The 27,261-nt window shown below is 40.3% G+C and overlaps 1 protein-coding gene across 3 annotated transcripts in view; it reads left to right on the top strand.

Annotated features, from left to right (window-relative positions):
- The window catches only part of LTA4H (leukotriene A4 hydrolase), a 42,882-nt gene extending 19,607 nt beyond the window's left edge, over window positions 1-23,275 (top strand). For 2 of the 3 annotated variants that reach the window (XM_002752882.7, XM_078338094.1), the window contains 8 exons: window positions 197-341; window positions 7,683-7,786; window positions 8,345-8,415; window positions 12,879-12,933; window positions 17,877-17,972; window positions 20,665-20,747; window positions 21,396-21,500; window positions 23,007-23,275. In XM_002752882.7, the coding sequence (XP_002752928.2) occupies window positions 197-341; window positions 7,683-7,786; window positions 8,345-8,415; window positions 12,879-12,933; window positions 17,877-17,972; window positions 20,665-20,747; window positions 21,396-21,500; window positions 23,007-23,124 (777 nt within the window). In that variant the 3' untranslated portion in view covers window positions 23,125-23,275. The remainder of the gene's footprint in view (window positions 1-196; window positions 342-7,682; window positions 7,787-8,344; window positions 8,416-12,878; window positions 12,934-17,876; window positions 17,973-20,664; window positions 20,748-21,395; window positions 21,501-23,006) is intronic. The other variant, XM_009004402.5, reaches the window with a different exon arrangement.
- Window positions 23,276-27,261: the final 3,986 nt, after the last annotated feature.

The following is a 27,261-nucleotide window of genomic DNA, read 5'->3' as shown; positions in this document are numbered from 1 at the left end:
CATTACATAAGTAAGCATTCTATTAATAGATTTCCAGAAGTGTATGCCAACATACCCTAGTATTCCAATCTCCAAGTTTAAGTTCTAGATTCCCCTAAAGTTACACCACTGAGTGAAGTAATACTTCCTTATTAGCTTATTTGTGTGGTGATACAGTCTTTCTATACGAATATCCATCTAATTTCATGTCTTGCAGGTGAAGACATTTGGGGAGACACATCCTTTCACCAAACTTGTGGTTGATCTGACAGATGTAGACCCTGATGTAGCTTATTCTTCAGTTCCCTATGAGAAGGGCTTTGCTTTACTTTTTTACCTTGAACAACTGCTTGGAGGACCAGGTAAGTAGTGAGTATTTTATGATTTTTTTATTTTTATTTTTGAGGGTAATGTGAGAATTAGGAAGAATTGTAAACTATTGTTTTGTGCCATTTAATACTTCCAATTCATCTGCATGTAGCTGCTGAAGAAATCTGTACTGTTTTCTAATGTTTCTCTCAACTTAAAACAATTAATAACCCCTAAGGTTTAAATTATGCTGCTTCATTTTTTAAAAAATCTCATTAGTTTTTGAAATTAGGATAACAGTAGAAATGAAAACATTTCTAGGGTACAGAAGTTTATAAGAGTAACAAGTGAAAGTCCATCAACCCCCTTTCCACTCCCCAGGGGTAACCACTGTTAGCAGTTTGGTGTGTCTGGCTCCAGATCATTTTCTAGGTGTAAATTAAGCAGACAAATAAATACATATAATTACAAAAAAAGGATCATACTGTATATTGGTTCTGCATTTGTGTTTTGTTTTGCTCAATAGTTCACATACATCCTATTGTCAGTACATACAAATCTGTCTGATACTTTTTTTTTTTTTTTTAATTTTTTATTGGATTTTAGGTTTTGGGGTGCATGAGCAGAGCATGTAAGACAGTTGCGTAGGAACACACATGGCAGTGTGCTTTTCTTTCCTTCTCCCCTTCACCCACATTTGGCATTTCTCCCCAGGCTATCCCTCCCCATCTCCCCCTCCCACTGGCCCTCCCCTTTTCCCTCCAATAGACCCCAGTGTTTAGTACTCCCCTTTCTATGTCCATGTGTTCTCATTTTTCATCACCCACCTATGAGTGAGAATATGCGGTGTTTCATTTTCTGTTCTTGTGTCAGTTTGCTGAGGATGACGTTCTCCAGATTCATCCATGTCCCTACAAACGACACAAACTCATCATTTCTGATTGCTGCATAATATTCCATGGTGTATATGTGCCACATTTTCCCAATCCAGTCTATTATCAGTGGGCATTTGGGTTGATTCCAGGTCTTTGCTATTGTAAACAGTGCTGCAATGAACATTCGTGTACATGTGTCCTTATAGTAGAACGATTTATAGTCTTTTGGATATATACCCAGTAATGGGATTGCTGGGTCAAATGGAATTTCTATTTCTAAGGCCTTGAGGAATCGCCACACTGTCTTCCACAATGGTTGAACCAATTTACACTCCCACCAACAGTGTAAAAGTGTTCCTTTTTCTCCACATCCTCTCCAGCATCTGTTGTCTCCAGATTTTTTAGTGATCGCCATTCTAACTGGCGTGAGATGGTATCTCAATGTGGTTTTGATTTGCATCTCTCTGATGACCAGTGACGATGAGCATTTTTTGATATGATTGTTGGCCTCATATATGTCTTCTTTCGTAAAGTGTCTGTTCATATCCTTTGCCCACTTTTGAATGGGCTTGTTTGTTTTTTTCCTGTAAATCCGTTTGAGTTCTTTGTAAATTCTGGATATCAGCCCTTTGTCAGATGGGTAAACTGCAAAAATTTTTTCCCATTCTGTTGGTTGCCGATCCACTCTAGTGACTGTTTCTTTTGCCGTGGAGTTTGCCAGAAGCTGTGGAGTTTGATTAGGTCCCATTTGTCTATTTTGGCTTTTGTTGCCAATGCTTTTGGTGTTTTGTTCATAAAGTCCTTGCCTACTCCTATGTCCTGGATAGTTTTGCCTAGATTTCCTTCTAGGGTTTTTATTGTGCCAGGTCTTATGTTTAAGTCTTTAATCCATCTGGAGTTAATTTTAGTGTAAGGTGTCAGGAAGGGGTCCAGTTTCTGCTTTCTGTACATGGCTAGCCAGTTTTCCCAACACCATTTGTTAAACAGGGAATCCTTTCCCCCTTGCTTGTTTTTGTCAGGTTTATCAAAGATTGTATAGTTGTAGATATGTTGTGTTGCCTCCAGTGCCTCTGTTTTGTTCCATTGGTCTATTTCTCTGTTTTGGTACCAGTACCATGCTGTTTTGATTACTGTAGCCTTGTAGTATAGTTTGAAATCCGGTAGTGTGATGCCCCCCGCTGATTTCTTTTTGCTTAGAATTGACTTGGCTATGCGGGCTCTCTTTTGGTTCCATATGAAGTTCATGGTGGTTTTTTTCCAGTTCTGTGAAGAAAGTCAATGGTAGCTTGATGGGGATAGCGTTGATTCTGTAAATTACTTTGGGCAGTATAGCCATTTTCACGATATTAATTCTTCCTAACCATGAACATGGAATGTTTCTCCATCTGTTTGTGTCCTCTCTGATTTCGTTGAGCAGTGGTTTGTAGTTCTCCTTGAAGAGGTCCCTTACGTTCCTTGTGAGTTGTATTCCAAGGTATTTTATTCTTTTTGTAGCAATTGTGAATGGCAGTTCGTTCTTGATTTGGCTTTCTTTAAGTCTGTTATTGGTGTAGACGAATGCTTGTGATTTTTGCACATTGATTTTATATCCTGAGACTTTGCTGAAGTTGCTTATCAGTTTCAGGAGTTTTTGGGCTGAGGTGATGGGGTCTTCTAGGTATACTATCATGTCGTCTGCAAATAGAGACAATTTGGCTTCCACCTTTCCTATTTGAATACCCTTTATTTCTTTTTCTTGCCTGATTGCTCTGGCTAGAACTTCCAGAACTATATTGAATAGGAGTGGTGAAAGAGGGCATCCTTGTCTAGTGCCAGATTTCAAAGGGAATGCTTCCAGTTTTTGCCCATTCAGTATGATATTGGCTGTTGGTTTGCCATAAATAGCTTTTATTATTTTGAGATACGTTCCATCGATACCGAGTTTATTGAGGGTTTTTAGCATAAAGGGCTGTTGAATTTTGTCAAATGCCTTCTCTGCGTCAATTGAGATAATCATGTGGTTTTTGCTTTTGGTTCTGTTTATGTGGTGAATTACATTTATAGACTTGCGTATGTTGAACCAGCCTTGCATCCCTGGGATGAATCCTACTTGATCATGGTGAATAAGTTTTTTGATTTGCTGTTGCATTCGGCTTGCCAATATTTTATTGAAGATTTTTGCATCTATGTTCATCATGGATATTGGCCTGAAGTTTTCTTTTCTTGTTGGGTCTCTGCCGGGTTTTGGTATCAGGATGATGTTGGTCTTGTAAAATGATTTGGGAAGTATTCCCTCTTTTTGGATTGTTTGAAATAGTTTTAGAAGGAATGGTACCAGCTCCTCTTTGTGTGTCTGGTAGAATTCGGCTGTGAACCCGTCTGGACCTGGGCTTTTTTTGTGTGGTAGGCTCTTAATTGCTGCCTCGACTTCTGACCTTGTTATTGGTCTATTCATAGTTTCAGCTTCCTCCTGGTTTAGGCTTGGGAGGACACAGGAGTCCAGGAATTTATCCATTTCTTCCAGGTTTACTAGTTTATGTGCATAGAGTTGTTTGTAATATTCTCTGATGATGGTTTGAATTTCTGTGGAATCTGTGGTGATTTCCCCTTTATCATTTTTTATTGCATCTATTTGGTTGTTCTCTCTTTTCTTTTTAATCAATCTGGCTAGTGGTCTGTCTATTTTGTTGATCTTTTCAAAAAACCAGCTCTTGGATTTATTGATTTTTTGAAGGGTTTTTTGTATCTCAATCTCCTTCAGTTCAGCTCTGATCTTAGTTATTTCTTGTCTTCTGCTGGGTTTTGAGTTTTTTTGATCTTGCTCCTCTAGCTCTTTCAATTTTGACGATAGGGTGTCAATTTTGGATCTCTCCATTCTCCTCATATGGGCACTTATTGCTATATACTTTCCTCTAGAGACTGCTTTAAATGTGTCCCAGAGGTTCTGGCATGTTGTGTCTTCGTTCTCATTGGTTTCGAAGAACTTCTTAATTTCTGCGTTCATTTCATTGTTTATCTAGTCAACATTCATGAGCCAGTTGTTCAGTTGCCATGAAGCTGTGCGTTTCTGGGTTGGTTTCTGAATTCTGAGTTCTAACTTGATTGCACTATGGTCTGAGAGGCTGTTTGTTATGATTTCAGTTGTTTTGCATTTGTTGAGCAGTGCTTTACTTCCAATTATGTGGTCAATTTTTGAGTAGGTGTGATGTGGTGCTGAGAAGAATGTGTATTCTGTGGATTTGGGGTGGAGAGTTCTGTAAATGTCTATCAGGTTTGCTTGCTCCAGGTCTGAGTTCAAGCCCTGGATATCCTTGTTGATTTTCTGTCTGGTTGATCTGTCTAATATTGACAGTGGAGTGTTAAAGTCTCCCACTATTATTGTGTGGGAGTCTAAGTCTCTTTGTAAGTCATTAAGAACTTGCCTTATGTATCTGGGTGCTCCTGCATTGGGTCCATATATGTTTACGATCGTTAGCTCTTCTTGTTGTATCGATCCTTTTACCATTATGTAATGGCCTTCTTTGTCTCTTTTGATCTTTGTTGCTTTAAAGTCTATTTTATCAGAGATGAGAATTGCAACTCCTGCTTTTTTTTGCTCTCCATTTGCTTGGTAAATCTTCCTCCATCCCTTTATTTTGAGCCTTTGTGTATCCTTGCATGTGAGATGGGTTTCCTGGATACAGCACACCGATGGGTTTTGGATTTTTATCCAATTTGCCAGTCTGTGTCTTTTGATTGGTGCATTTAGTCCATTTACATTTAGGGTTAATATTGTTATGTGTGAATTTGATACTGCCATTTTGATGCTAAGTGGCTGTTTTGCCTGTTAGTTGTTGTAGAATCTTCATTATGTTGATGCTCTTTAACTTTTAGTGTGATTTTGGAATGGCTGGTACTGGTTGTTCCTTTCTATGTGTAGTGCCTCTTTTAGGAGCTCTTGTAAAGCTGGCCTGGTGGTGACAAAATCTCTGAGTACTTGCTTGTTCGCAAAGGATTTTATTTTTCCTTCACTTCTGAAGCTCAGTTTGGCTGGATATGAAATTCTGGGTTGAAAGTTCTTTTCTTTAAGAATGTTGAATATTGGCCCCCACTCTCTTCTGGCTTGTAGTGTTTCTGCCGAGAGATCTCCTGTGAGTCTGATGGGCTTCCCTTTGTGGGTAACTCGACCTTTCTCTCTGGCTGCCCTTAGTATTTTCTCCTTTATTTCAACCTTGTTGAATCTGACGATTATGTGCCTTGGGGTTGCTCTTCTTGATGAATATCTTTGTGGTGTTCTCTGTATTTCCTGCATTTGAGTGTTGGCCTGTCTTGCTAGGTGGGGGAAGTTTTCCTGGATGATGTCCTGAAGAGTATTTTCCAGCTTGGATTCATTCTCTTCGTCCCCTTCTGGTACACCTATCAAATGTAGATTAGGTCTTTTCACATAGTCCCACATTTCTTGGAGACTTTGTTCATTCCTTTTTGCGCTTTTTTCTCTAATCTTGGTTTCTCGTTTTATTTCACTGAGTTGATCTTCGACTTCAGATATTCTTTCTTCTGCTTGGTCAATTCAGCTATTGAAACTTGTGCATGCTTCGCGAAGTTCTCGTATTGTGTTTTTCAGCTCCTTTAATTCATTCATATTCCTCTCTAAGTTATCCATTCTTGTTATCATTTCCTCATATCTTTTTTTAAGTTCCTTAGTTTCTTTGCATTGATTTAATACATGTTCTTTTAGCTCACAAAAGTTTCTCATTATCCACCTTCTGAAGTCTAATTCCGTCATTTCGTCACAGTCATTCTCCGTCCAGCTTTGCTCCCTTGCTGGTGAGGAGTTTTGGTCATTTCTAGGAGGTGAGGTGTTCTGGTTTCGGGTGTTTTCCTCCTTTTTTCGCTGGTTTCTTCCCATCTTTGTGGGTTTATCTGCTTGTCGTCTGCGTAGTTGCTGACTTTTCGATTGGGTCTCTGAGTGGACACCCAGATTGTTGATGATGAAGTATTTCTGTTACTTGGTTTTCCTTCTACCAGCCTAGCCACTTTGCTGTACGACTGCTGAGGTCCACTCCAGGCCCTGCTTGTCTGGGGTGCACCTCTAGCAGCTGTGGCACAGTGAGGGATGCTACCCATTTCTTTTTCTGCTATCTTTGTCCCAGGATGATGCGTGCCAAATGTCAGTCTTTTGGATATAGAGGGGTCAGGGAGCTGCTTGAGGAGACAGTCTGTACTTTTTTGGAGCTCAATTGCTGAGCTGTGAGCTCTGTTGTTCATTCAGGGCTGTTAGGCTGCTATGTTTGATTCTGCTGCAACAGAGCTCATTAAAAAAACCCTTTTTTTCTCAAATGCTGTGTGTTGGGGGGTTCGGGCTTTATTTTTCGATGTCCGATGAGGTGTCCTGCCCAGCTAGAAGGCAGACTAGCCACTGTTTGGCTGCCGAGGCTCTGCCCTGCTGTTGTGTGATTCGCCCTGTTCCTGCAGGCTCTGCTGTGGTCTCCGCCACGCCCTGCGGCAGAGTCTCTTCGTTGTAGCGTGTTGCCTCAGCAACGGCAGGCTGCGTCAGCAGTGGGCATGTATCTCAGTAGGGACGGGTTGCCTCGGCAACGGCTGGCTGCGTCAGCAGTGGGCCTGTGTCTCAGTTTGGGCGGGTTGCCTCGGTAATGGTGGACGCCCCTCCCCCACAGAGCGTCTCGGACCGTCTGCTCGGGATAGTTTGAAATCGCGGTTTTGTTTGTCCCACTGGGTGTCCCAAACGATCTGTCCCTGCAATCCCCTGGGCTGGCCTACTGTCCAAGTCTCGTTCAGTCTCAAGTCCAGCCCTCTCAAGTCTCAGGTTGCCGGTTCAACAGGGCACCCGGACAAGCGCGCCCTGTGGGGATTGCTGGGTAGGGCCGGCCGCCGCCACCCCGGGTGCCGGCTTCGCCAGGCAGACCTACTGCCTGGCGTCCCGTGTCTTTTTTATACTTGGGAGTTTCCCCGTTCTGTGGGCAACAAAGATCAGTCTGGAAATGCAGCTCCGACTCACCGTTTGCGGATTCAACGAGAGCTCCAATCCTGGGTTGTTCTCACAGCTCCATCTTGAGTCCTCCTGTCTGATACTTTTTAATGCCATCATGCTATTTCATTACAAAGGTATGCTGAGTTATGTACCCATCCCCCATTGGACATTGAGGTGTTCTCCTTGGTTGATTGACTTGGAAGACTGTCTGTCACCTGGACCCGTTCCACCTGTCCAGTCTTATTTTTCTCCTTTCTAGTCATATGAGGGTTAATTGCTTTTAGAGCTTGGGTTGTGCATTTCTTTTCTGTGTCTTTGTGTGTTACCCCCTTATCTATAATGAGAAGTTCTCTTCTCCCTTCCACTGAATTACATGTATTCTTCAAGGCCCAACTTAAGTCCCACCTCCTTTTCTGAACATTCTTTCACTCTAAAAGTTTTCATAGATTTCCTTATTCTCTGAATGTTCTCTGTTCTCTGTGGTTAATAGTACAATGCCACACACACACACACAAAATGTCAAATAACTATCTTTCTATGAATTGATTTATTTTCTTTTTTACTCTTAGAGGTTTTCCTAGGATTCTTAAAAGCTTACGTTGAGAAATTTTCCTATAAGAGCATAACTACTGATGACTGGAAGGATTTCCTGTATTCCCATTTTAAAGATAAGGTTGGATTTTAAAACCTTTTCTATTTTTCATGCTCAGTATAATCTGTTTGTTGACTGATTAGGTTAACTTGAATTATCTAATAGTAGTATTGGTTCAGAACTTGTTATAGGACTCGATCTCTCATTGCATATTTTTTCTATCTTAAATGTGATCCCAACCACGTGAACTAACTGTAGAATTTTCCTATTTCAGAGAGGTCATCAATAATAGAATTTGATTGTCTATAAGTGCTTACTTAATTTTCCTATTTTAATTATTTAACAGCACGTTAGTGATGAATATAAATTTTAGAAGATAGATGAGGTGATGGATATATTAATTAGCTTGACTTAGTCCCTGGTGGGTACATATATCAAAACATCACATTGTGTCACATAAGTAAACACAATTATGATCTATCAATTTAAAATATTAATTTTTAAAAGAAATTTAGAAATTATCTTGATATGGCAGAATAGTCAAAATTATGTATCTAAGGACTTAGAAGTTTGTTTAACTTCTTTTTTTCAACAGGAAAGTGTATTCTGTTGTAAACTGTGAATTCTTAATATTCACAGGTTGATGTTCTCAATCAAGTTGATTGGAATGCCTGGCTCTACTCTCCTGGACTGCCTCCTATAAAACCCAAGTAAGTACTTGACTGCTAATGCTTCCTTCTCATTCTCCTAAATCCTAGAGCTGCTCAAAATATCAGAAAGAATAATATACCTTCCTGAAACTGTTACTATTTAATGATGAGAGCAGAGTTCTTAAGGTGTTTTGGCCTTTGCCCTGAGGCCAAAAGAATAATTCCCACAGTTTACAAATATGGTTTTTCACTTCAAGTATTATTGAGTGGCTCCTTTCTGCACAAGGATGGTGAGGGATTTAGAAAAGAGTAAGCTATTGTCTCTTCCTTCAAACTTTTGCAATAAAAATATTTTGTAAGTATTCTGTTAATTACAACACTGTTGTTAGTTATTATCCCCATTTCCCAAGGAGGTAAGTTAGATTTAGCTAGGTAAAGTACCTTACCCTAGGTTGCATAGCTAGTAAATAAAAGTTGAGACTCAAACCCTGGCAAATTTATTGCCTCCAATATCTCCTCCCCTCCCACTGCCCCTCCCACTCCATGGCCTAGGCTGGCATGCAGTGGTGTGATCTCAGCTCACTGCAACCTCTGCCTCCTGGGCCCACGTGATCCTCCCACCTCAGCCTTGCAAGTAGCTGGGATCACAGACGCGCACTACCACACCCAGCTGTTTTTGTATTTTTGCGAGAGGCAGGATTTTACTATGTTGCCCAGGCTGGTCTTGAACTCCTGAGCTCAAGTGATCTGCCTGTCTTCGCCTCCCAGAGTGCTAGGATTATAGGCATGAACCTCTGCACCTGGCCTCAATATACTGCTTTTTATACTGAACCTTCTCCTTAAATCGGACCTGAACCCTGGTCTTTCACAAATTGTGTGAGAACACTGACTATGGCATGTTCCAGCCTCTTGTTGCCTTTCTTCTGGATCACTGAAATTGCCTACTAGCTTTTCTTAAACAGGCCAATGTTTAATTGATGTGCAGGGGAGCAGCAGGAGAGAAGCTAGGAAACAAGGCCTAGTCATGCTTGTTTGTAAAGCACTTTAAACAGCCAGGCTAAGAAGGGTTTGGTTGAGAAGTTATTGGGAGTTTTGAGTATGGCAGAGATGTGGTCAGAGTTGCCCACTAACTGGGCAGTCCTGGTTATCATAGACTCTGGTGGGAAACAGGAGCTCAGTCAGGGAGGGGTGATTACAATAGAATGTTTCGAATTTTGTTTTGGAAAGACAAGTGGCACAAATTATCAGTAAACCCTTTTTTTTTTTTTTAAAGAATAGGGTTTCACCATGATGGCCAGGCTGGTCTTGAACTCCTGACCTCAGGTGATCCACCCACCTCGGCCTCCCAAAGTGCTAAGATTACAGGCGTGAGCCACACGCCCAGCCAAGTAAACCCTTTCAACATCTAAAAAAGGTATCAGCAAAAATAATACTTTAGATTTTTTTTTTCTAGCACTTCAGTGTTTAAGAAGTGCTGTACATTATCTTGTTAATTCTTTCAACAGCCTTATCAGAGATTATGAGGACTTGAAGTAATACAAAGGCAGTGGGAAAAGAAAGGAGTAACTGAGAGAAGAGATGTTTGGGGGTTAGAGTCTATTGGAAACTGGCCATGGGGAGAAAAAAAGAAATTAAAAATGATTGAGCAGAGATATTGTAAAGATTCAGCTCAGTCCAGCATATGTTTCTTGTCAGGCACTAATATGATGAATAAGGAACTCACAGAGCGAACATGTATGTATCAAGTAATTATTAATATAAAGAAAAGTATTAAAAAAAATACCTAGTAAGTGTTGCAGGTGAGGAAACAATTTTAATGGTTATGGACTTGCATATCGTCTTGGAGATGACTTACAAAGAAGAATACGAGAAGTAAAGTTTAGAACCTTAGAGGATCTCCATTTGAGAGCTAGGACAGAGGAAAGATACTAGCAAAATAAATGGAAAAGTAAAAAGAGATTTCAAAGGTTAGTTCATTGTTAAGAAAGCTGTGGGGAGAAGTACTTTAAAAGTGCTACAGAGAGTGGTCAGCGGTGCAGTGTGCTGTACAATTATGTAAGGAGCCTGAGAATACGAGCATAGAATTTGGAGTTTGGAGTCTTTTCAAAGACTCTAACTTCAGGAACCTGATAAGGGCAAAAGACAGTTCCCGGAAGTTTTAAGAGTAGGGAGGGCTTTGAGCATTGCTTTCAAAATTAAGAGAAATCTGGGTAGAAAATTAATTCTTCGAAAGGGTTTCTTTGATATTGCTGCTGCTAAGGGATCGTTGTTGGGCCTTGGTTCATTCTAGATTCCTTAAGATTGCTTTCAAGTAATACCAAAGTGCTGGAGGAACCCTGGAATCATTCCTGTGCCCAGGAATTCTGTAAAGAGAGAGTATCTTAGAAAGTCTCAAACCACAGAAAATACTTTGATTCATTGCAGCACGGAATCTTGGCTTCTGCGATCTTCCTTTTATAATGCTCTCATCATTTGTACATGTATTTAAATGTCGCTTGAGTCTATCCACGTCTCTCTGTTTCTGCCGCCACAGAAGTTGAGTCTCACGTCTTCACATCCTGGAAGACTGTTCTGGCACCCAAACTGGGCACTTGTATCTGTTCTGACTTAGCCACTCTCCACATTAAAGCTAGAGTGAACCTTTAAAAGCACAAATATGTCATGGTGTCCTCCTGCTTAGCAGTCTCCACTGGTGTCTCCTTGCTCTTGGGCTAAGACAAAATCCTTTAATGGGGATTCTGAGCTCCTAACAGTCTAGCTCCCTTTGCTTCAGTCACACTGGCAGTTTTGTGATTTCTTGAACTCTCCATATGTCCTCCAACATAGTACCTGAGCATGCTGTTCCCTCTACCTAGAGCTCTTTGCCCAGTTAATTCCAATCTCAGCTCAAGAACCACTTCCTCATGGAAGCATTTCTTGACATCCCTGCCCAGGTCAAATCTTCCATTCTAGGGCTTCTTAGTGCTGTATCCTCTCTTCGCAGCATTTGCACAGTTCTAACTTTACATTTATTTGTGTGATTAAAGTATTTCCCCTCTGATATACTGTAAACACCGTGAGAACAAGGCACATATCTGGTTTTGCTCTTTACTTTTCTTAAGACTTTGCCATAAGTAGGGTCCTTTCCCAGGCTAATTCTTAACTTAGTACTTTTCATTACACTAATAAGGAAGTTTCAGGACACTGAGAAATAGACCAGCCAAAGGTTTTCTACTTTCCTATTTTTTTTTTCTTTTTTGAGACAGAGTCTCACTCTGACACCCAGGCTGGAGTGCAGTGGCACAATCTTGGCTCACTACAACCTCTGCCTCCCAGGTTCAAGCAGTTCTCTTGCTTTGTCTCCTGAGTAGCTGGGACTACAGGTGCATGCCACCACGGCTGATTAATTTTTTTGTAATTTTAGTAGAGACGGGGTTTCACTGTGTTAGCCAGGATGGTCTCGATCTCCTGACCTCATGATCTGCCTGCCTCGGCCTCCCAGAGTGCTGGGAGTACAGGCGTGAACCACTGGGTCCAGCCTTTCCTACTGTTTTTTGAGAAATCAGTGCTGTTGTTTTAGTTGAAGGCAGTGTACTGCCTGAGCAGCCGAGGACCTCTGATCCCCACTGTTCTTGAGGACAAAATGGCATGCCTGCAGTCTGCAACCTGACATTTCATGTAATAAACTGGCAGCTGCTTCGAGGTGGGAGCTGTGTTGGCCCCTTTATTATTTCCTCTAGGGAACAAACAGGGAGTACCAGTCACAACTCTCTTAAAGGGAGGTTCAGTGGTAACTTCTAATCAGAACTTACTTCATTTAGGCCTTAAGGGGAAGGTGCCTCTCTCTTCTCTAATACAAGCATTTCAGAGTAAGCAAGCATGATTTATAGAAAAAGAGGGATGTTTTGTGAGAATTTTGCACATACGTGTTCTTTCCTGTTGTTGCAAAATATATGACTTCCAAGTTGAGAACACACAAATGTTGGTATAATTTGCTTTGGTTAACAATGTGTTCATTTCATTTTCTTCTGAAAAGGAATGAAACCATCACACAGTGGTATCAGACTCTCTCAAAGGTCTAGAATCTAGAACAGTGCCCATCATGTACAGGTGCTGGCAGGTTTGTTTGATGATTAGACGTTTGGAACAACAAAGTAAAATCCATGAGAACAAGGACGTCGTGTTGTTCATCATGTTGTCGAGTGCCTAGAACTGTTCCTGCCATACAGTAAATACGCTCAACTGATTTCAACTACTTTAACATACACTACTTGAGCACATGACAGTCTTTTACTGAGGTGCTTTGGCATTCGCTCTAAAAGATAGACAGGTGTTTTATTAGTGTGGATTAATCCACTTGGATCTGTGAGTTCTTGGATGATGCCAGTAGTATGTAAGTTAGGTAAAATATTTCCTATTTTCATCACTTTGGAGTTTGTTTTCCTTATTTAAAAGGGACTTTAAAATTTATGTACTGTAGCTTTAAAACTGCATTTCTGCAAAAGCATGGGCATTTTTATACAATTTAATCTTTATCTTTGCAGTTATGATATGACTCTGACAAATGCCTGCATTGCCTTAAGTCAAAGATGGATTACTGTAAGTAATGTGTGATTTTTTTTATTCCTTTTTGAATTGTGGAAATATGTCTTTACTCATGAAGGGGGAAGGGTAATTTAAATCACAAAAAGTTATATTTGGAAAGGCTATTTGAAAGTCAGATTTATCTAAGGTGATAAATATATCTGTTCTCAATGTAGAAGATTAAGAGTTTGTTTTGAGACAAGGTCTTGCTCTGTTGTCCAGGCTGGAGTGCAAGATCATGGCTCTTGCAGTTTCAACCTCCTGGGCTCAGTCACCCCATCTCCACCTCCCAAGAAGCTGGGACTACAAGCATGAGCCACCATGCCTGGCTAATTTAAAACTTTTTGTACAAACAGGGTCTATGTTGTACAGGCTGGTCTCAAACTCCTGGTCTCCAGTGATTCTCCCACCGTGCTAGAATTACAGGCACGAGCCACTGTGCCCAGCCTAGAAAATTAAGTTTTATGAGGGGAAAAAAACAGATGTTGAGGGTATTAATCCTGATGTTTCTTGCTTCTTGACTCTTAAAGTATGCAAAAGTATTTGTATCTTACCTTTCTTCTTTTCCTTTTAAATAATTTATAAGATATTGCTTCCAATATAGCAATTACACATACCACCTAAATCTAAAATGATCTTGGGTGACCAACTGCTAATGCTCTTAGTGATGGGAAGAATCGAGGCACTTTTGCTTTGTCAGTAACTTTGTTCACTTTCTGTGAAGCTTCTTAAAGAGAAGCTTCTTCATATATGTACTAAAATAGAACCTGTTACTGAAGCCAAAGTAAGGATGTGCCCTGGATAACCCTTTAATGAAAAAATAACAGAAAATTTAGGAATAATTTCATTCCTTTTAATTTGCAACAGATAAATAACTTTTCAAGTAATTTCAACTTTTAAGTTTGGGGGCATACGTGCAGGTTTGTTACATGTGCACATAGTATGATGCTGAGGTTTGGGGTAGGATTGATCCCATCACCCACGTACTGAGCATAGTACCCAATAGTTTTGCAATCCTTGCCCCCCTCCCAGTAGTCCCCAGTGTCTGTTGTTGCCACTTTTATGTCCATAAGTACCTAGTCATTTAGCTCTCTCTTATATGTGAGAACATGCTGTATTTGGTTTTCTGTTCCTTTGTTAATTCACTTAGGATAATGGCCTCCAGCTGTGCAACCAATGTAGCTGTTGCCTTTTGAAACTTGTTTCTAAAGCTTACTTGACCAGTATTTCTTCACATATTACTACGTACAAAATGCTGCATCATATACTTTGAAAAGTAGAGATGGATTTACTTTTGAAGCATCTATGGTTTAATTAAGACATTAGATTCATACAGGAATAACAAAACGCTAAGCAGTAAATGATAAGCAGCATGAAGATGATACAGGTGAAGTAAGAGGTTGGCAGAAGGAGCCATTACAGAACTTCTGCCTGGGGCTGGGGGAGTTGGAACTGGCTGCAGCCTCAAAGAGTGCTTCTTACAAAAGCCAGCTTTGAAGATGGTTAGGTCACAGATGAGGTGCTGGAGGACCTTCCAGTGAGAGGAACAGTGTTTAAGCAAAGGATTTTATTGAAAGCAGCAACAAAACTTAGTATTTATTAGAAATTTTTATTTTGACACTCCTCTTTCATTGGTTTGCCTATGATTTGATAAGGTAAGATTTCATAATTAGAGACGCACCTGACATAAACACATTTGGAACAAATGCAGCTGACTTAGCATAGGAATGAACAAGTGGGAGCAGAAGAGCCACAGACACCAGAGGGCAGCCTACCTGCTCTGAGGGTCTGCTGATTACACAGAGGAATGGAGAGGAGGGGTTTATCTGATGGGTCTGTTTTTAGGTTCGTTTAAGAAAGCTTTTACTGTATTTGTTTCCTTCTTTGCTTCTTCCACCAGACCATAAGCTTCTTGAGAGCAAGAGTTGTTTTTATTCACCTCTGTATCCTCAGGGCCGTCCATGTTTATTCATTGCTGGATGAATACATGAATTAGTAGAGGGAAAACAAGGTTGGAAAGATAAAGTAGCTCCCTATCACAGAGGATTTTGTCAAGCTGAGGAATTTAAAATGTAATGTATAGGCAGCAGTGGATCCTTTAAAGGTTTCTGAATTGCAAATGAAATGATCAGAGTTGTGTAGGAGGACCATTAGTCTGGCGGTGTAGCATATAGGATCAATTAAGATGGAAAAAATAGCTGATGCAGTGGCTCACGCCTGTAATCCCAGCACTTTTGGAGGTCAAGTCAGACAGATTGCTTGAGCCCAGGAGTTCAAGACCAGGCTATTTCTGAAAAAAAGTACAAAAAGTGGCTGGGCGTGGTGGTATGTGCTTGTGGTCCTAGCTACTCAGGAGGCTGAGGTGTGGGGATCACTTTAGCCCAAGGCAACAGAATGAGACCCTCTTGAAAGAAATAGGGAGAGAGGAGGAGGAGGGGGAAGAAGAGAGAAAAAGGGGAAAAGGGAAAGGATGAACTGAAAGGAAGGGAAGGGAAAAAAAGAAAAAAAAGGATGGAAAAGTTAAAATTAGTAAAATTTTAGTTAGAGTAAAAGGTCACCTAGGAGGGTATCAATAGTAGTTCAGGTAAGAAAACTTGAGGAGTTTGAAATTAGAATGGTATGGGAGGGAATATTAATAGAGTTGAAGCTGGGCGTGGTGGCTGGCCAGGTGTGTGGCTCAAACCTATAATCCCAGCAATTTGAGAGGCCTAGGTGGGCAGATCACGTGAGGCAAGGGGTTTGAGACCAGCCTGGCCAATATGGCAAAACCCCATGTCTACTACAAATACAAAAATTAGACAGGTGTGGTGGTGCACAATTTCAGCTACTCCGGAGGCTGAGTCATGAGGATAGCTTGAACCCAGGAGGCAGAGGTAGATTGCAGTGAGCCAAGATAGTACCATTTTACTCCAGCCAGGGTGACTGAGCAAGACTTTGTCTAAAAAAAAAAGAGTTGAATGATTTTTGAGGTTTAATTTTATAACTATTTAAGAACCTGAGAACCAATTAGACTTGGAGAAGAAGAAAGGGGAGAGAAAGCTCCAGGTATTGGCAGAACATCCTTAGAGCCAGAAGAAGGAAGAAAAACCAAATCAGGAGTAAGGCAAATCAGGAAAAATGGAACCAGAAACCAAGAGAAGCAACACTCCAACTTCAAATAAAATATAAACATCTTTTTAGAGACTTTTCTAACATCATAACAAAGAACATTACTAATTACTATTTGGATCTAAGGTCAAGTCTAATTGTTGCTGGGTTTTTTTTCTTTTTGGAAGGAAGGAATAACATTTTCTAGTAGCCACCTATGGAGAGTAGGCTGCTTGTGCCCATAGATAACTCGCCTGTCAATACTTGGCCTGGAGTAGTGCTGAGTTCACGCTGGAGGAATGGTTTAATCGTGTGCTCTTTCAAATAAGGCTTAATTATTTCTGTCTAAGAGAGGAGTCTGGTAACACAACTTGCCACAGACAATGCTTTATTCTTCTGTAATACCTGCTTCTTGAACTTTGCTTTCTGTAGTTCACAAACTTGTCACAAAGAAAAGTATAAGAGATTTCTGTGGGAAAGAGGATTTCTTAACAGTGTGAGTGTCTTAGAATCCTCTGTTTCAGCTTGAAAAATGTACTCCAGCTTGTTTGGTGCTAGTAAAACTGCTACTAATTTCTGTGCAAATACTCCTTTAGGCCCAGCAGTTAAAGTAGATAATGAGCAACTCTTCAATATTAGTAGAAACAGGCAGTGTTAGGAACAGACTCAGGACATTGTGTTCACTAGTGCGCTCTTTTCCTTCTGTATTTTATTTCTCAGTGAATTTGTCTTAAATAGTAAACAAATGCAAAAGAATATTTACATTCATAAGATGTAAAAAACAATTGTGAAACAGTACCTGTGTGACCCACTGCTAGAATAAGTAGTAAAATCTTACTGGTACATCCCTCCCATCTGACCCCCTCCCTCTCCACCCTCCTTGCCAACCCATCCAGGTAACCATTGTCCTGAATTTTGGTTTATCATTCTCTTGGTTTTTTTGTTTTTACCATATAAATACATCCTTAATTAATGTATAGTTTAGATTTGCAGGTTTTTGCACAGAAAATGAGCTGGAGTTGTAGGTTCTCACATTAAGGAGAAGTTAAGGGGGAAGAAGTTTTGCTATTAAGGAGAGTTCTGAAAGTCGGTGGGGGGAAGATGGCAACTATTTCTTTAATAGGGTATATACATATGCATTAGATTTTGTGGAAGGATATACAGAAACTACTAATATTGGTTACTCAGGAGTAGGACTTGGAGACAGGGAGCAAAACCAAATCTGTCCAATTTTATTTTTTTATTATTTGCATATATTTCTTTTAAAGTAACAAAAGCCCTGATTTAAAAGAATATAAAACTAGTTTTAAAAGATTTAAAAATCCTTATTTTGATAAGCTTTATTGAATATTACATAATCATATTTTCAAAGATTTTTGAGAATAAATCCAAATTTGAAAAGTACAGACTCATTTTTCTTAGGTGGTTTCTAAGATTAAGTGGGGAAAACAGAATATGTGGGCATAGAGGAAAACATTAGTTTATAGCCTTACCAATTTATTAATGTAATATTTAAAAATATACAATTTCATTCTTTACCTACATTTTTGAATTGGTCTGTAAATTAGTCGACATGCATACATTTTGAAATGTTTCTTTGCTTTGGAAATTTCTATACCTCGAATGGTACAATGGATGTCAAAAGTTTCTTCCACTCTGCCTACTCACAATCTGCTTTTTTGTAAGTAATAAAGATTCTAGGAGTCCTGTCAGCTATTTAAATTACAGTGACTCAATCTCAGAATTACTTAACTCAGGCTTAAATTAATTTTGAATAATCTTGTTCATTCATATGGTTCTTAATGTTTACTTTTATGTCATATTTATTAAATTGTAAATGAACAAAAATAACTAGGTAACATTTATTTTAGGCCAAAGAAGATGATTTAAATTCATTCAATGCCACAGACCTGAAAGATCTCTCCTCTCATCAGTTGAATGAGTTTTTAGCACAGATGCTCCAGAAGGTAAGTACTAGCTCAAAACCTTATAAATTAAAATGGATAGAAAGGCACAGCATTTATGTTCTACCCAACTTGGTGAAAGAGTATTCATGTGGAAACTAATGGGGAAGAAATCATTTATAAAATCCATTTATTTCTTTTGAAAAAGCACTGAATGCTTGCTGTATTCTGTATTGTGCTAAATATAAAAATATGTAAGAATATAGCTTATCTTCAAATAGTTTATAATGTAATAGGAAGGGGAACACATGTAAAATTTAGCAATAAGCCAGGCGTGGTGGCTCACATCTGTAATCCCAGCAGTTTGGGAGGCTGAGGCAGGCAGATCACTTGAAGTCAAGAGTTTGAGACTAGTCTGGCCAACATGGTGAAACTCTGTCTCTACTAAAAATACAAAAATTAGCTGGGCATGGTGGTGGGTGCCTGTAATCCCAGCTACTTGGGAGGCTAAGGCAGGAGAATCACTTGAACTAGGAGGCAGAGGTTGCAGTGAGCTGAGATCACACTCCTGTAATCCAGCCTGGGCGACAGAGCAAAGACTCTGTCTCATAAAAATTTTTTTGAAAAAATTAGTGGGCTGGGCGCGGTGGCTCACGCCTGTAATCCCAGCATTTTGGGAGGCCAAGGTGGGTGGATCACGAGGTCAACAGATCGAGACCATCCTGGTCAACATGGTGAAACCCCATCTCTACTAAAAATACAAAAAATCAGCTGGCCATGGTGGCGCGTGCCTGTAATGCCAGCTACTCGGGAGGCTGAGGCAGGAGAATTGCTTGAACCCAGGAGGCGGAGGTTGCGGTGAGCCGAGATCGCGCCATTGCACTCCAGCCTGGGTAACAAGAGCGAAACTCCGTCTCAAAAAAAAAAAAATAAAATAGCAATAAAAGGAGATATATTTTAGGTATCATTTGGAAAAACTGAAAGACTGTCTTCCAACTGGGGGCATCAGAGAGGGAATTTTGGAGGAGACTTGATTTTCACCCCCAGGGCTAGCAGGGAGGAAGAAATTCAAGATGGAGGGAACAGCAAGGGCTGGAACTCCTCTGCAGTGTTACCAGAGTAAACAGTGGCACTGGGTAAGGATGTCAGTGAAGATAACACTAGAAAAGCTGGTAGGACCAGATGCGATGACTCCTGAATGCTAAGCTTAGCTAAAATTTCTTAGAAATTTTAGATCTTATCCTGGTCAGCAGACAAGGATTTTAAAAATCCAGCAGGAGAGTTAGGGGATGAAATGCTGGGTTGTGACAACTAATCTGGGATCATGAAAGCTCCGTGGTGGTGAAGTTATTAATTGGGAGACTCGCAGGAGTACAGGACTTGAAGTGAGCTGCGGGGAGAGGAGAGAACAGGACAAATGAAAAAGAGGTTGCACAGGGTGAAAGCACAGAGTTCTGTGACTGACTGATTATAGGGGTTAACAGAAAAGAATCCAAGCAGATTTTAAGGTTCAAATCCAGGCAATTGAAAAAATATATAAAACAGAAAGGAGATACTGTATTTTGAGATAAACCAATGACTGGATTCTTAAAACTTCCATGAAAGGGAAGTCTTCAGGCTAAGGATCTTGAGAAGGAAGGAAAAGATTTGGAAAAGAATTTCCTGTGGAATTGATGCAAAAATTAGGGATAGGATTTTGAGGCAACTAGGGCAGCCCTGTCAAAGTAAGAGAACCTATTTTTAGTGAACCAGGTCATCATGGTTTCATAAATTGCTCTCCCACTGCTGGGTGGCCTAGGGCCACAGAGAGAGGGAACATGGTAGGGTGATTCCAGAATGGGTATGGTAAAACTTGGGGAAAGTCAGGGAGCCTTGGCGATGACCTTAACCAGTTGGTTTACCAGCGTGGACTTGGAGTTGCCTGTGTCCATAAGGGGCTAATGGACTAAATTATTTGCAGCAGGGCTAGTAGTTCATGAGAGCAGAGATGGTTAGTGAGTATGGAGTCCTGTAAGGTAAGGAGGTCGTGGCTGGAGGGGAGAGTTACGGTCTACCTAGAGGCACCTCTGCCTCTACTCAAGGGCACTGCACACTCTTCAAACTGAACTCATCTTTTATCTTTCCTTCACTCAAACTTGTCTTCCCTTTTAGGGTGAGTTAAGATAGGGATAGGATGCTTATGAACCCCCTGAAATTGTATACAGAAGTTTGTATTCATGTAGTAGGTGTATATTCCCCCCTAGGGAAAGAGTTCATGTTATTCATCAGATTCCCACAGAGATCTATAATACATTCAAGAACTGCTATTATGTAAGGATGTAGATAATTTGAGGGATTTCAGAGGAAATATATAAAAATAAAGCTGGGGGAATCAGTGAGGTAAAAATAAAGGAACTATGATTTAATCTGGAGAATGGAATGCATTTAAGGTATAGAGAATAACTAGAAAAACTCTAGGAACGGTCTGAAAGATAATATTTATACATGCTAAAAAGTCTAAGAAGAGCAATTCTCATTTAATTATCTGAGTACTTCACAAAGTAAATTATCCCTGTGCTGTCCCAGTAGGATATCCTCATCCAGAATAAGTTTGCACAGAATTTACTTTAGTGTGCAATTTGTTTCGTTTATTTTATCTTATTTCTATATTATAAAATATTTAGGATTTTAATCTGGCTATGCATTTCTCTCCAGCTCCTTTCTTCCAAGGAATCCTGTTGAAATGATACGGTATACTTCTTTATTTTGCTCTTAGGCACCTCTTCCATTGGGGCACATAAAGCGAATGCAAGAGGTGTACAACTTCAATGCCATTAACAATTCTGAAATACGATTCAGGTACATCATTTTAACTTGTCTCTGTGGAAGAAAGCAGAAAACCCCTTTGAAAGGTGGAGAAAGGGAATGCAGAGTAGGAGACATACTTGAGTCTTGAGAAGTCCTTGTCAAACTGCTTCTATATAAATACTTCGAGTGGTATTTAAGGAATAGTTGCAATGTGTAAGCTGACAGTATTAATCTTTGTTAGACTTTGCTCTAAACCTCGCTTGCCTTAAAAGAAAAAAAAATTAGCATGAAGGATTCTGTGCTAAATAGGCTTTCTCCACAACCAACTAAATCTACTTTGAAATGGGAATAGTTAGAAATATTTTATTCTATTATATGTTAAACTTTCTTAATTCAAATTTATAATCTGAGGCTTAAACCAAAGTTTAATTCCTTCAGAAACTGCATTTATAAGGCACATGAGCACCTACCTGATCCAGACCTTTTATGATCTTTTTCAAGAACCAGCTCTTCTTCCTTCTCTTCACCAATTATTAAATTGTATATATAAGGATTTGAGAGTCTCAGAATCAGGACATACCGTAAAGTGGTGTAGAGTATAATTATAGTGCGGTTATTCATTACTACAGAAATAATGTCCAGATATACTTGTCATATCCTGCCCCTTCTACCCATGCTCCCCCAAAACCCGCCTTTTAGATGGCTGCGGCTCTGCATTCAATCCAAGTGGGAGGACGCAATTCCTTTGGCGCTAAAGATGGCAACTGAACAAGGAAGAATGAAGTTTACCCGGCCCTTGTTCAAGTAAGAACCCACCCAGACTGTGCTTTGACTTCATCTAAGAAGTAGGAAGAAAACTCTCAAATGTTTTTGTTAATATACATTGTAAAACGTAATCTATATGATAGATATTTTTTAATTTGTTAAAGTTTATCAGTATAATTTTGGAATAGGGATTCACACTTCTAAATATTTAAAATTTGAAATATTTCATTCCTTTTCTTAGAAGCATTATATATGGATTACCTATTATGGGCCAAATAGAGTTAGACACTGATGAAATGGAAATAAATCAAAGATAGTCTTACAGACTTACACAGAAAGATTTCTAAAGGCAACTAGAGGATAATTGGTGGGTAGGTATGGACAAGAAAACGAGTCTGAAGTTAAATGTAAGGAGAAATAAGCAGAGAACACCAACTCTTCTGCGTTCAATGTTGCAAAGAGGTCAAGGGTGGGTTGCCTGACATATAACAAAGGAATGCTTGGTGAGAGGGGATAAGTTGTATCTTGGCAGCAAAATATAGGTTAAGAATGTCTCAGTGAAGTTTTTTATCTATGAATTTTGCCTAAATTCTGGGGAAAAAAATCATGCCCTAAACATCCATGATGACATCTGTTTGCTTTCCATTTACTTCACAAGTATTTAGGTTGGTGCAAAAGTAATTGCGTTTTTTTGCCATTAAAAGTGATGGCAATATAATATCATAAAACTTGGCAAAATAAGTCATTGTCTCTTTTGATGTGACCACAAAATTAATTTTTGAGTATATTTTATATGCTTTCCATAATTAAAACCCATCTAGCTTTCAATTGAGTAAAGTATACTTTAAATAGGTTTTAAATAAGAGGATACCTTTTGTTGGAAAAATAAATATTTCTGTCTTATTATTTGTAAATAGTAGTTATGTAAAAAAAAGATGAGTCCTACTTTGTGTGGTAGGTCCTATATATTTAGTATAACATTATTATTATTTCACTGTGGTCAGGATTTTCACTTTCTATTTGAAGTTTTCAGAAATTCTATTTATAAATGTAGTGTTTTCATACTCTTAAAATCTTGATTAAATATTTTATTTTAAGAAGCAGTTTTTAAAAAGAAAGGCTTTGAGGCATACTCTCACATACAGGCCTGATATTTAGGCAATAGATTAGAGGACACTGTTCAAATAATAAAATACTTCCATGCTGCTTGGTAAATAACCACTGGTCCCAGCCACTCTAGCCCTTCCCTGTAACTCCCGCAAAATGTCTGATCTGCCAGTATAAGAGCCAGCCTCTGGTACAGAAGGAGGCCTCTAGGACCCTACGGCAGGATCATATCCATCTGATTGGCTGGGACTGGTGCCTTATTTGGGTGACATTGGCTGTCACCCCTACTGACATTCTTTAATTTAATTTTGGGTATTGACTTATGTTCTTACTCTTTCTCCTTCCCCTTTCCCCTCTTCCCTCTCTCCGTTTCTCCTCCTCCTGTCTTTTTCTCATCTCTTTCTCTTTCATTTCAATTTTTTCTTTTTTTTTTTGCAGGGATCTTGCTGCCTATGACAAATCCCATGATCAAGCTGTCCGAACCTACCAAGAGCACAAAGCAAGCATGCACCCCGTGACTGCAATGCTGGTGGGGAAAGACTTGAAAGTGGATTAGAGATCTGCCTATTGATGGTTTTAAAGATTTCTCTTTTTTTAAATGGAATTCATAAAGGAATATAAAACTTCAGCTCACAATTAAAATTCTTTTTAGTTTTGACTTACTGTTTTGTTGGTGATTTTACTGAAATAAAGTTGATCTTCTTATAGTGGCATGTTCTTTGTAAATTTTAACAAAGGTTAATCTTTTGATTTACCAATTTAAAAATTTTAAATTACCTTTATATTAATTTTTCTCCCAGCATGATCACCAAATATGTCAAGGTACTATTTTACCTGATATTTGATTTAAATTCATTAATTTGAATCTACTGCAGACCAAAAATTCAACATTATTAGGATTTTGCTTTGCGTTTAAAATTAACCTTAAACATGAGGCTGGGCATGGTGGCTCATGCCTGTAATCCCAGCACTTTGAGGGGCTGAGGCGGGTGGATCACCTGAGGTCAGGAGTTTGAGACCAGCCTGGCCAACACAGTGAAACCCTGACTCTACTAAAAATACAAAAATTACCTGGACGTGGTGGCATGTACCTATAATACCAGCTACTTGGAGGATGAGGCAGGGGAATTGCTTTAACCCAGGAGGCGAAGGTTGTATTGAGCCGAGATGGCACCATTGCACTACAACTACAGTCTGGGCAACAGAGGGAGACTCTGCCTCAAAAAAAAATAAAAAATAACCTTAAAGCCGAATGCTTAGTTGGATTTGTACACCATCTACCTGGTGGACAGCAGACGAACTCCTTACCAGCATGTGTCAACCTTAGCGGAAGCTCTTGGTTCCCTCCTCCTGGACCCCTCCGGCTCATCCAGTGGGCTTGTCCTGGTCTCCTGTCTATCAGGGGTCAGATGGCCACCTGGAGCATCAGTCCTTCCCATCCCCAACAGTCTTTCAAAAACACAACTTGAACCAAATAAAAGACAAATATAACAAAGTGCCCTTGCCAATGCAACATAGTGTCCCAGGGCACCTCAGCACACATAGCTGTATTAGGTAGAATCAATTTTTACTTAATGTATTAGCTGTATTAGTTAGAATTAATTAGAACCATAGCGGTATTAGAATTCTTTGATTGCAACTAACAGTAATCCAAGTGACCGGAAGTCAAAAAAGGGAAAAGAAAGATTAAGGATACAAGGCATAGGGAAATTATCAGAACCTGGGATGGGTAGAAGGGGTCTGACAACCCAGAACTGCAGCACCATCAGTGCTCTTGTTCCTCACCTCTGCCTCTCTAGTCCACAATGGACAGGCTGGCCACCCTCCAGCTTTACTATTGCAAATGGCTCTTACCACATGGGGAGGCTATCACAGATCCAAATTCCCAGAGGTGAGACTAATCCAGGTGGGGTCCACCTCTGGCCAAATAAACTCTGTAAGAGGAATGGTGTCTTAGACTATAAGTGTCGGTATGGGGTGGGGGTGGGGGTGTCATGACCAAATGAACCCTCAAAATGCTAATGCAGTGACCAAAGTGAAATGGGAGCAAATACCCACGGTGGGGAAGGTATGGAAGAGACATACCCCTTCCTGTTCCTGGAATCCTGACTTCTTCCTGGCTCTCGCTCTCCCTAGCAGCCCTTTTTTTTTTTTTTTTTTTTTTTTTTTTTTTTTTTTTTTTTTTAAGACAGGGTCTCACTCTGTTGCCCAGGCTAGAGTGCAGTGGCATGATCACAGCTCACTACAGCATAGGCCTCCCAGGTTCAAGTCATCCTCCAACCTCAGCCTCTGGGGTAGCTGAGACTACAGGCATACACCACCATGCCCGGCTAATTTTTGTTTTATAGAGACAGAATTTTGCCATGTTGCCCAGGCTGGTCTTGAACTCCTGGGCTCAAGCAATCTGCCTGCCTCATTCTGTCCTCTTGGTCATTTACCTACACTGCAGTGTGATTTCTTTCTCCAAGCTCTGGAGTTCAGTTCCAATCACTGGCGTATGATCCCGGTCTAAGTGACTAGACCTTAGCAAATCTATGCACCCAAATACTGCTTTTTAAGGCTTCTGCTCTATGAGCTTACGAGACAAGCTCTAAGTTAATGCCATTTTTAGTTATCACTTAGAGATACTGAAAGTGAATTGGGACAAGGGATGCTTGAAGGGCGGTGTGGAAGGGTGCTGTGAGGAAGGTAGAGGGCGCTAAAGACAAACCATCCTGCTTGCTGGTTTGCCTCGGGGGCCCGCTCAGTGCAGTTCACATTTCTTCAGCGCAGCTAGTAAGCATATGCCGAGTGTCTTTGCGGCAGGTCAGATATGTACATAATTATGAACACAGACAGATACTTTCTAGGTAATACTAAAGAAGAGGTATGCTAAAGCATACAGAGAAGGGTCACTTAACCCAACTGAAGAGTTTAGGGAATGTTTCCTGGAGAAGAAAAGGCCTAAACAGGCTTAAGGAGTAAGAAAGATCTAGCCAGGCAAAGGAAGTTGGAAAGTGTGTTCCTGGAGAAAGAACAGCCAGGAAGTCTCTGCTCTACAATGCGCAGGGCCTGAATTTAAAATCCTCAGGCTGCTGGGGGTGACTTCCATGGCTGGGAGCTGGTATCATCTGGAAGCTTCTCCACTCACATGTCTGATGTCTGGGCTGGAATTACTCAGAAGCTGGGCTCAGCAGGGACCGTCAACCAGAGCATGAAGTTTGGGTTTTCTTGCAGCATGAGGATAGTTAGACGTCTTATTCATCATCTTTATACAGCTTTATCCATCACCAGACAGTAAGCACCATGAAGGTGGAGCGTGTTTGTTTCATTCCCAGCACCTCACATAGAGCTTGTTACATAACAGGTGTTTAAAAAATGTTTCGTAAATGAGTCAATGAATGAATGGAGCGGGGCAGAAAGTTAAGGTGGTTCACATTCGGGGGCCTCAGTTTTCTCACAGATGTAGGACGTAAGATCTCCCTCTGAGAATTAGAGGAGGTAGATGTTGCAAAGGTCCTGGCAGAAGGGTGAAAGTTCTGGAAAGTCACTGTGGGCTGGAGGGAATAAAAGGGCAATATCATGAATCTATGTGATCACAGGATTTTCTCTAGCAGTCTTCTGCCTGGGTGAACAGAGAGGGCAGTCCCCCTCCCTTTTTTTTTTTTTTTTAATTTTAAACAAGGTCATGATCTCGCCCAGGCTGGAGTGCAGTGGTACAGTCATAACCCATTGCAGCACCGACCTCCTAGGCTCAAGCAATCCTCCCAAGAGATAGCAGTTTTTTTGTGACCACCAAGGGGATGGGTATTACTCCAAGTGTAGACACAGGTTTAGGGATGAAAAGAAATCTCAGAGTGCTTAAAGAAGAGTGGTCCAGTGAGCAACTAGGGAAGCACCTTCCTAGGAAAGTAAGTGAGGATGCTGGTGGGAAGGGGAAGGATGGAGAGACTGACTGGAGATCAGGTCCAAGGCTGGCGGTGACTGAAGTAAGCCGGGAGCTGGAAGGCCATGGTCAGAAGGTGGAATTGAAATTTCAGATTTCCTAAGTGTATCAAATTCAGGTCATGACAAATTCCAGGGTGCAGTTAGGGTGTGGGTGGCTGAAGAGCAAGTTTTGATAAGGGTTGAGGAAGGATAGCTATTCCTATGCTTCATGGGAAGCTGTCAGAGGATGAGAGGGACTCTGGGTCTGGGTATGTGCTTTTTTTGTGAGCAACCATGTCTCTCTTCCCAATCGAAGTCTAGTTTAGTGGAAATAGACTTTTTAGGATTTTTCTAGTGCAATAATCAAACCTCTAAAAACTGGCTTACGATGAAAATGCTGCTTAGTCAAAATAGCATCTGCATTTCTTTGATGCCTTAGTCATGCTATCCAGAGTTCCTTAATACCAATGGTAACGAGGTGGGTGCAGGGCGCAGTTATCTGTGGTGAAGAAGCTTAACTGGATGCGGGATATCCATGTGCCAAGATGAAAGACTACGTATGGAACATTATAGTTTTTTAATTCACGTGGAACATTTATAAAGCATTATAGTTACATGGAGTACTAGCGCCCAGATACTAGTAATCACAGACACTTCTATAACATTTCCACCATGCCAGGTGCTGTGTGGAGGGCTCTACATATACGAACTGACTTAATCCTCCCCATAGCCCTTTGACATAGATACTATCGTTATTATTATCTTCATTTTACAGATGAGGCAACTG

The sequence above is a fragment of the Callithrix jacchus genome, chromosome 9 (assembly GCF_049354715.1).
Source record: "Callithrix jacchus isolate 240 chromosome 9, calJac240_pri, whole genome shotgun sequence".
In the NCBI taxonomy this organism is placed as follows: domain Eukaryota; kingdom Metazoa; phylum Chordata; class Mammalia; order Primates; family Cebidae; genus Callithrix; species Callithrix jacchus.
Note: the sequence above shows the minus strand (reverse complement) of the source record. Positions and strands in the feature narration are given on the sequence as shown.